General features: G+C 35.2%; 1 protein-coding gene across 1 annotated transcript; it reads right to left on the bottom strand.

The window, feature by feature from the left end:
• Positions 1 to 4,985: 4,985 nt before the first annotated feature.
• On the bottom strand, positions 4,986 to 10,589 carry LOC130743216 (spermine synthase). Its single transcript, XM_057595359.1, has 11 exons — positions 10,408 to 10,589; positions 9,447 to 9,667; positions 9,283 to 9,327; positions 8,433 to 8,509; positions 8,233 to 8,355; positions 7,726 to 7,830; positions 7,569 to 7,641; positions 7,358 to 7,429; positions 6,299 to 6,494; positions 5,627 to 5,756; positions 4,986 to 5,310 (listed from the first exon to the last, which is right to left on the bottom strand). Exons 2-11 carry the CDS (start codon positions 9,634 to 9,636, stop codon positions 5,236 to 5,238), a joined length of 1,086 nt encoding a protein of 361 aa, XP_057451342.1. The 5' UTR covers positions 9,637 to 9,667; positions 10,408 to 10,589; the 3' UTR covers positions 4,986 to 5,235.
• Between the last annotated feature and the right edge of the window lie 477 nt (positions 10,590 to 11,066).

An 11,066-nucleotide genomic window follows, 5' to 3' on the forward strand; every position in this document is an offset into this window, starting at 1 on the left:
GTATTTTTTTATTGAATTTTTAGTTTTTTATTTAATCTAGGTAAATCTTAGATAATTAGGGCAAATCTTTTAAAATTTTAATATTTTATGAAATATGCACTAAATTAGGCTTGAGACTTTTCCTAATTTAAAGAGATAATGAAAATGGTTTCAAGATTTGTTTTGGAAATAAATTTAGTAAGAAGTAATCTAGGTAAATCTTAGATAATTATAACAAATCTTTTAAAATTCGGTTTCAAGATAAAATAACACAACAGAAGATAAGCTCTCTAACAAATTAGGTAAATCTTAATAAAAACTCATAAAATCCTGAATTAATTAAAAATCTGAAAATTCAATAAAAATGAATTAATACTAATGTATTTTTTTATGAGAATGACACGTTGAATTTTTTTTTATGAGAATGACACGTCACTGAGAATTAACGTGAGAATGACACGTCATTAAATCAGCCTCATGGAAATTCTTCTTTTCTAATATATATTGATATTGATATTGATATTGATTGATGTGTGTGTGTGGGAGCATATCAGGTATCAGGTGAGATGAGTGGTTTATGGTGAGAGGTGAGAGCAATTAACCATCACCGTTGGATTTACTTGAAGGGTTAAGATTGAATCTCATTTAATATATTGTACGCCTCTCTCTTTAATCCTATTTTCTCATTACACGCGCTGATTCTTTCTTTGTATGTGTTCGTGATATCTCACTCTCTCAAACCGACCACCGTCGTCGAGAAATCCGGTTGCGACCCATCTGTTTCTTTCTTCCTCTCCACTCAATCCTTGTCCCTGTTTTCCATCTTCCAAAGCCATCGTTCTCCCTTTTCTTTCTCGCTCACACAGAACACAATAAATTCCACCCACTCGCATATAACCCATTAGCTCTTCCAACGTTCTCGCTGGAGGTACAGCTCTAGAGGAATCCCATGAAGGAAGACGAAGAAGACAAACCAAAATAAATTGTAAATAAATGGAATAATGGGTTCTCAAGCATGGTTGTAATTTCTGGTAAATATAATGCATAATGAAACAATAGATTTGATTTGGATATAAATGTTAGAGATGGGTTTACAATGAACACAGAATTGATTTTTATTCCTCAAGAACCCTAATTCCCAATTGGAATTAGGTAACAGATACAGGTTAGCTCCAATTAGGAAATTGATTTTGAAGAATCTATGTTTACTCAAAGCAATTGATTTTAAAAATGGTGACAGAGGTTTGAAAACAACAGCGTGGAGCAAAAATTGGGATTCTTCACCAATCTGAGTTGAAATTGCATGTGCGTACCATAAATTGAAAAAATCAATAAAATGCATCCAACATAACATCGAATCGGTGGCAATGGCAGAAGGAAGAAAACTAGAACACAAGAAAAGCAAACGTAAGAGAAGGTGGGTGTGGTTTACGCGCTAGATGAAGGGGTGGGACTTGCAATATAGGGAATAAAAAGACTCACGTGAATGTTTTAAAGTATAATCCATCCTAACCGTTCATGGTAATCCAATGGCTGTTATTAAATGCCCTCACCTCTCACAATAGCACACTCCTCTCACTTGATATGCTATATATATATATATATATATATATATATATATATATATATATATATATATATATCTCCTCTAAACTTACCTCATCTTATATTATTTAATCTAATGTATTGTGTTAGAGCAACTCCAACGCTGGTTTCTTAACCCAGCTGGAGTTGCTAAGAAACGTTTCTTATTTTCTGCCTGCATTGGAGTTTGCCTACTTGGCAGTTTTGGTTTTTTAGAAAGAGTGCAGAGTTCCTTCCACAAGGAACTCTGCTTTTTGGTTTCTTAGCATTAAAAACTAATATTTTATCTCACTTGCTTCAACTGAATTCAGAGGAAAAGGCAACAGAATGAAGGAATATCAACACAGTGCTTGTTCTTAAACCAGAACTCCAGAAATTTCATTCAACAATAAAATAATTACAAAATTATTAATGAAATGTTCAGAAGAAAGAAGATGAACAAATTTATTTACTACAGAAGATGAATTTTTTTACATGGAAAAAAGAAAAAAAAAAAGATAGAAGCAGAAAGGGTGTGATCTTGACTGTGTGGAAGAAAAGGAGCTCCGATCCAGTCGTTTTTGCTCCGATCTGGAAGGGAAATTAGAGAAATTCAATAGAAGAGCAAAGGAACTGACGAAAATCAACAAAATCAACATAAACTCACCTCAAATCGACTTGCATGCGTGAAAGAGGGGCGGTGGAGGCTGCGTCGTGGCCGGAGCGTGGCGTGGCCGGAAGAGGCAGTGAGTGGGTGAGTGAGAGAGGACGAAGACAGCGATCAGAGGAGGAAGAGAGAGCGAGTGGGTGATTGAAGTCAGGAGATGGCCACTAGGTGAGCGAGAGAGGAGGAAGAGGGTGGATTTGAACTCAGAAGAGGGAGGAGCTGCAGGAGAAGAAGAAGAGGGATTGATTTGAACTCAGAAGTCAGGAGAAGGTGAGAGAGCGTGAGAGAAGAGAGGAAGAAGAAGAGGAACGGCTAGGGTTTGAGGAGGAATGGAGAGTGAGTGAGGAAAAATAGTATTTATAGTGGGTAACCGGCTGAGCCGGTTTTCTGCTCGTTATGGACCGGTCCAGACCGGTTTTGACCGGCTAGAACCGGTTTTCTGCCCGTTTGGGCGTGAAAATTGACCGGTTTTACCGGTTTTGAGTATAAATATTAATTAAATTAGTTTTTAGTTGAAGTATTGATTTAATATTAAATTTTAAATCTAAATAAATATTATAAATTTATGTTGTATGGTGGGACCCTTCAAATAGTAATTTAAGAAACCATGGATTGGAGCAAAATCTGCTTCAGTTTCTTAGGAGTTCCTTAAGTCTGATGTGGCAGTACGGGCCCACAGAAATAGTGTAGAATAGTGCTGAATAGTGTGTTAACCTGATCTTACTTTATAATATTAGATATTTTAACTAATTTCATCTTTTTCAATTAACAACAATTTTTTTTATAAAAATGGTAGAACGGAGAGAAAGTACCTCCAGACTATCGAGTAAGGCCCAAGTGACATCTTGAGGAGACCAGCAGAGGTCCATTCTTAGGTAAGAGCGTCGAGAGATTTCTCGGGAGGGTAGCCTAACAACTGAGATTTTACTGACCACATGGATTCGAACCCTCAACCAATGGAAATGTGAGAGTTAAACCTGGAACCTGAAACTAGTTGTGTCAAACCATATTGGTGTTTATCAACGATTATTATTAAAGCGTTGTACATTTTGATATTTGTTATTAAAGCTTTGCACAATTAACTAACATATGCGCTTGCTATCCCAACTAATCTGTAGATTGGGTAAATTTCATCCCTTAAATAAATGATTGATGTTTCACTTCCCTAAAATCACAGTTATCAATTTTGGGCTACATCGGTTATAACAAAAAGAAAAAGAAAGCTATTCCTAAATGCTGATTTTGTAATGGGTTTGAGCCTTTATCTAGAAGCTTTATCTAATTATCAGATGAAGAGTAAGCTAACTTTATCAAAATTATTAGACATATGTTCGGAGTAGAGATGTCAAAATTACTCACATTCACAAATATTAGCAGATAAAAATTAGTTATGGATAAAATTACCTCCACCCACGTGTATCAACAGATTTATTTAATAAATACTTCTACTGTCTATTTATCAATAGAGCGGGTATGGATGTTGAGGTATCCGTACCCATATTGAGTTTAATCTCTAATAATTTTGTGTTTGGGCCTTGACTTTTGGTTACCCTTTAAGTAAAATTGTATAATGGTAATGATAAAATGAAGCTCTTAAACTCAAAAGGGTGAATAAAATAGATATTCGCCTTCATTAAAGGAATGTGAGTCTAATCTTGAATTTAATTTTAATTTAGTTTTTAACATTATTTTTATTTGAACAAATATATGAGTTCATTTATGTTGATGGGTACCATCAATACCCATGGATCTTTTAAAAATTTGTTTAAAATTAACTCAATGAATATCTATGTGGGTATGGAGCAATTACGGATACAGGTCTTACCTTCAGAGCGGATGATCGATATATACTACACATGCCTACCTGTACCCATTAACATCAAGTGGTAAGAGTTAGAGAGCATACGGGTTGGAGAGAATGATTATGTACCCATTAACATCAAGTGGTAAGAGTTAGGGAGCATAAGGGTTGGAGAGAATGATTATATCCTCAAGCGTGTCTCATTTTAGAAATTTATTAAATTTAAAGTCGAGACGTGAAGTCACCACATAAAAAAAAAAAAACTAGCTCTCATATCATGTAACTTAAAGAAATTTTAAATAATTGGAGCCCTCTCCTCTTTTATTTTTCAATTCCAAATGATCCTTTTAAGTAACAGTTTCAACTCTATCAACATCTAAGACATGAATTTCAAATATGAAAAGCATTCACTAAATATAGTTTAACATAATCTCATCTGACCTCTTTAAAATACATTTAAACAGATTTTTGGAGCCACTTTAATACATTATAATATGTAAAATTAAACTTTAATCTATTATAATATTTTTAAACTACAAGCTACATTTTAGCTTTTGAGCCTATGTAATTTTTGCCATGTAAGAAGTTTTTTAGTATTCTATCAACGCAACCATTAACTCTAGTCCAATGCATTGTGAGGTGAATCAGTGTCAAGATAAGTGCGTGCATCCATTGAAAATCCAAAATCAACAACTAAAATCTAGGCAGCCAAACAACAGAAACATATATAAGATAAAATAAAAACCTCAAAAATAGTTACTCGAGCCCAAAAGAATCGCAAACCACAAAAATACTAACATCACAAAAGCCCCACAACTAAATACCCCAAACAAACAACACAACTTTTAAATAACACTTTGAAGGTGACATTGATAACGGAAGGAAGCTAACACCACGTACCAGAACATGGACAGAGTGTGTTAATAGTGAGGTTACTTCCGATCCACAAAATCAACGAAATAGATAACAAAGACGTAAAAGCAATAGCAATAGTATAATAAATTAGAGACAAGGCCATCCAAAATCGCCCAAAGAGTTCAACAAAGCTAAATAGGTTCCACATATAGAATTTTCTGACAAATAATCACCACAACTTCCTATTTCTCACACATTTGGTCTACTTCCCCGGATGACTACATGTTCATCCACGTCATGAGATTTCCCCAAATGAATATGAAGTCAAATTGATTATTTAGGGGCTATAACATGCAAACATTAGTTGCTACTAAGCGGAAGGATCACGGATCAAGCTCACCTCCCTCTTCAGAAATGCAGGCAACGCGAAAGCAGCTGTGTGCATCTGTAGAAAAAAGAAGGTTGTTAGATCTTGTGTGTGTAGTAGATATTGCTGGCATAAGAGACGAGACCTTACAAGGACCCATACAAATAGAACTGCATATCAATATATAACCAATGCTTAGAATTTAGAATTTAGTCGACAACACAAGAGTATTGACAAACAAGAGCATAACTCATGAGAAAACACCAAAAACAAAGCCACATGCAATTGCTACCCATTATAGTTTCAGACATTCACTCTTCTGATATTTTGTTTCAAAAGAAAATAGATCATTCAAACCAATAAGGCGAAAACTATCTATGGACAATATACTTGCCTCTGAGTTATAGAATCTAAGTTTCCTTTTGTGCTTATCTGCACCTTCCAACTTTTCAATTGGGTTGATGGGGTTTACAAAATCAACAGGTGGCCCCTCCGTTGAGCATAGAAGAAACCCTATCAGACCACTGCAGGGCAAGAAAGGAAGGGGATGAGCCGCTACAATCACCATTATTATAAAATAAAATAAAAAATATGACAATCATGTTTATAAAAAAATGACTACACTCTTTTGATTTGGAATTTTAGATTTTGCAATTGTCTAAGGCATTGGTTAGTTATCAAACTTCAAAATCTCAGTTTCCTAAACTTTTAGTTTAGGATAACAACAAATTGAATCCTCTCAAGCAGGTAAAGTGAAAACCTGCTCTATACCTTGAAACACACAACAACAACAATGTGACCCAAACCACATAAGCTGGGATTTATTACCTGAATGTGATTTTTATATATAAAATTGTAAAATTTTGCATGAGGACAAAAAGAAAGGTTCTTGCTTACTAAGAACTTCTTCGACATTATACCAATTATAATTATATATTTTATGGATCGGACCATGTCAGTGGTACCTCAAGAGGCTGAATTGCCCCCACCTTAAGAAAAAGTTACCCTTATTCTTCAAAGTAAGAACAAAATATTAATTCACTAGCAAATAGAAATGCATAACTACCTCGGATATGTAGGAACACTTGCCCATGCATAATGTACAGAACCTTTAAATGTTTCTCTACAGACGGAGATCATATCTTGGATAAGGTGTGTATGAAGCCACATACTTTCTGCCATGTTACAGAGAACTCCACCAGGCCTCAATGCTTTCGCTAATGTTTCAAAAAATGGTTTCTCTACAAGTTCCTGGGCAGGACCTAAAATACAAAAGTCATCTTGTAAGCTTTTGATCATAATAACCAAAAAAGGAAGAGTAATAATCTGTTGAATCTACCAATAAAAAATTAGTATGTAGCTTAATCATTTATATTTTAGTGGATAATTCAAAGTAAATGATTTACCAACAAAAATTCTGAAAAAAATCATAGGACAATGAAGCTTTCAGATAGAATTCAAATCAGAATTGTGACAAAGACAGTCAATCATTGTACAGCCAACAAAACACTGAAATTTCTCATAAATGAAGACTAAACACTTGGATGTCACATTGAGGCACGAGAGTTCAGGCCAACCTCAACTAGTTAATGATAGGACCCGAGGTGTTAAGGCTAAGCCAGGTGAGGAATTAATTCATACTAAGACAAAGAGACCCAGAATCTTTCAGGTTTATTCTAGAAGGGGCAAGAAGGGAATTGCTGACCAAGTTAGTTAAAGAAAAGGACAAATGCAAAGGAGAGCTGGCAAGATTAGTTGCTGAATATAAGGAATAGGAAGGAAATGTGGAGATGACCTTTTGATATTGTAATTAGTGAGAATGATGAGGAAGTTGTAACTTCCTCTACGGAGCCTAGCTCTGAGTAAGGAATTGAAGGGCAAATACTCCATTCCTTTTGTAATCCACTTTTGATCATTCAATAAAGCTCTCGGTTATCACTGTTTCTTACTCTGCAATTTCTTATTCTGTGTCTGAGGCTCTATTAGTTAACCACTAAACTGAAGAAAAGTATAGTCCCTCCTCAAAACACAGTTTACGTTCCATTTGAGATTTAGCATTAATTCTAATAATACACATTATTAACTGAATACATTGGGTGAATTATTTTAAATTGAAATAGCTTACCCACAGGATCTGAGGAATCAACAATTATAGCATCATACTTCCCCTCAGGAGTACATCTAAGAAATTCAACAGCTGCCAAAAAAAGTGGGTGAAGAAAATATCAAGTGAAGATGTTCACATAACCTTATATTAGTTTGTAATTGGTAAATATAAAGCCAGGCTAGGCAACTCAACAAACTTAAAATGAGACTTGTATGATATAAAAACAAACCATCGCCAACATGCAGGTGTACTCGAGGATCATCAAATCCAACAGCTAACTCTGGAAAAAACTTCCTAGAAACCTACAAAGTAACAATAGAAATAAAAAGCTTATCTCATCAATGGAATCAGTTATACTAAAATATGTCATAAGGCCCACAACTTACATCAATAACCATCTTATCTATCTCACAAATATCAATACGCTTCACAGAGCTGTGGCGGGAGACTTCCCTTAGAACCCCGCCATCTCCGCCACCAACAACTAAAACCTGAATCAATAACAAACAAATCAATTAGCAGATTATTCAAGCAGAAAAGGCAAAAAAAAAAAACAATATAAATGTAAAAGGATTTCAAATTCAAATTTTCACATGTTTCAAGTGCTTCCCTCCATGCAGATGAAAGCATTGAGAAGAGGAAACACAACCAACTAGTCTATCAAGATGATAGCACTGACAAACATTAAAGAATAGAACATGAAGAAGCAACTTCTAAACTGCTGAATACCAAAAAGCTTCTGCAATATCATTTTCCCTAAGCGATATAACAAAGAACTGTACTTTTGAAATTGAATCTGGAGCTACTATATAATATAATGTTCAACAAAGAGATATGATATAAGTGAGACCCGAAACAATGATCAATCATATAAAAATAAAAAAAGACTTTACAGTTTCTGGGGACGCAATTGAACAAAGGGGAAGATGAGCTATCATCTCCTGGTAAGCGCATTCATCCTTCTCAGTCAACTGAACAATCCCATCAAGTACAAGAACTTTCCCATATATTGATGACTGTTAAAAAAGAAGTGTTAATAACTAACCACTTACAAGTAGAATTTAGAGAACATTATAAGAAGATGATGCCAAACCTCAAAAACCAAGACCTCTTGGTACTCTGACTTTTCCTTGTACAAGATCTTGTCTACTTTGATTGAATGGGCTTCTCCTAATGATAGACACAGAAACCATCAGCAGTAGTCAAGCAATCCAAACAAGGAAAAAAAGAAGATGCATATTCGGCAATGGGAATGAGTGCTTTTAAAAATGTTTAAAAATATGTATATTTGGGAGCAATTGGGCATGATTTGTAGCTCAAAACGGAGAAAACAAAACAAAATATCCAATGTTATAAGTAAATAGAAATAAGGATGTTTTTCTAAAAGGTTTAACACAAACAAGGAAAGTAGGTTCAACACATCTAAAATCTAGTAACGTTTTCTCGGCGCAACGTTCGCAACGCCAAGGTTGCTGCCATGGAATCAGCCTCTTACAAAAATGCAAGGTAAGAGTGTCTACATTAGATCCACAAACTTGGTGCGGTCCTTCCCTGGACTTGGTTTATAGCGAAGCTGTTTTGCCCTGATTTTTTTAAAACTGTATTGGAAATAATCAAAATAAATGAAAATAATAGAAGATTGTTTACAAAAGGTGACACTTTTCTAATTAAAAGTGAAAAAAAAAATACAATTTAAAACGAAAAAAACCCCCGAGTTCATCCTCCTTAGCCAAATTGTACAAGGATTTTCATATTTCTTCCGCATTCAGCCTTCTCTATGAAGGTTCAAAAGTTTATGATAATCACGGATCACGGCCATCAACAGAAGAACAAGATCATTTTCTAAAAGCAAGGTTTGTAATTCAGGTTACATGAAGGGAAAGCTGGCACTTCAATGTTACAAGGCAATAATACACGCGGCGTGTATAACGGCATACACTCACCTGGCCACATTGGGTTGTTGAAATAAGCATCTTTCCCAGATTTCCCTGTAAAAAGATGGTAAAAAGGAAGAGGGTTATTAACAGCACTTATATTTTATCCTCCAGAGATTGGCTCTATGTAGTGCCACACAGTGAAATCAAAAAATTAAATAGCTGATAATGACCAGAGCAAGTTTGAGGTGCTGAGAACCACCCAGAAACAACGGTGGAATGGCATTTTGCATCCAACTCAGGGTCTGAAGCAATAGCCTTCAAACAACATGAAGGAAGTTCCTTCTCTAAGCCATTCCTGTTACTCTCCTTCCCATCCATAGTCTTCTGGCATTCCAAACCTCTTCCTGCGGCGTCCCCCATAAACTATCCTTTTCTTCTCAGGCTCCAGTCTCTGCAGATTAAGCATATAATCTATCACAAAAATTAAAATAATGTACAAAACCTCAAACATAGAAAAAGGAATCCTCTTTACTTAGTAAAGAAGAAGCACAATATCACTGGAAAAATCTTCTTCACATTTAAATACCAAACTAAAGTGTCTTCTTTTATAAGCAAAGATTAAAGGCAAAGTAAATATTACCTTTTGTTCACTGACAAAGTAAGAAAAGTAAACAACACATGCCCCTTAAATAAAATAATAGACAAATTGTTGATGAAGAAAACAACCCACAGAAAAAGAAGAGTACAATTCAAAATTAGGTATAATCTGAACAATAAATTAGCAAATAAAGGAGAATAATATTATTATAACAGTGTAATACAGCTAACAATATTAATGGTAATTTCAGAATCAATCATTCAATCAGCGAGGGTAGAAAATAAAATGTGAATCAATCATAAAAATATATAATCATATCATATAATTATAGCAAAAAAAAAATCGCCTTTTCTTCCGTTTTCAAGAAATAATCAAATAATCATATAATATAATCATATCAATAATAGCGACAGTGATCAATGATGACAGAGAGTAGTTCGAACTTCGTGTTTGGCAAAACGGAAAACGCAGGAAAATTAAACAAAATGCGTTACCAAAATTACTGCGATTTTGAGCAGCTAGGGTTTACGATATAGCAAAAGAGAGTGAAGATGATGATGATTGGGGGAAGATGAGGGAGAAGAGAAGATTGCCTGGTTTGAGAGAGTGGTTTTGAGGATTGTACTGTGCGCAATCGAACCAGAAGGAAGGAATGAAGGGATGAAGATGGATACGCAACACAAAACACTGTCTCTGTTACCAAAATTCACCTTCTCTCTTCTCACTATCACTGTCACACACAAACCTTTGCTTTGGATTTGGAATGGAACGAAGATAACGGAGCATTTCTATTTATAAGATTTTTATCCTGATTCTCTACATCACAAAAGATTTAATAAAATTAATGTGATTTTATTTTTATCTCATTTTAAAAATTGAGGTATTGCGTTTTTTTTTTTAACTTAATACCTTATATATTATCTCTTTTTTTTGGTTACAAAGAGTGGACCACAGGACCACAAGCACTAAGGCGAAGCAGCTCCCATATGAAGGTGAGGCTCAGGGCTACAATCCCGTAGCATAAGAGGATGGCAGTCCCCAAAGGGGAGTCGAACCAATGCTCTCCATACTGGAGGCCTAAACCGAACTTAGCCAGGAAATCAGCAAGGGAGTTAGCCTCCCGGGGAGTATGTTGAAAGACAAGTGCTCCATGAGCCGCTTGGAGACGCAGAATTTCAGAGGCCAAGTGACCATAGCGATGTTCAGACACAGCCGGGGAGGACAGCAGGAGAACCACCTCCATAGCATCAGT

The sequence above is a fragment of the Lotus japonicus genome, chromosome 1, assembly GCF_012489685.1.
Source record: "Lotus japonicus ecotype B-129 chromosome 1, LjGifu_v1.2".
NCBI lineage: Eukaryota > Viridiplantae > Streptophyta > Magnoliopsida > Fabales > Fabaceae > Lotus > Lotus japonicus.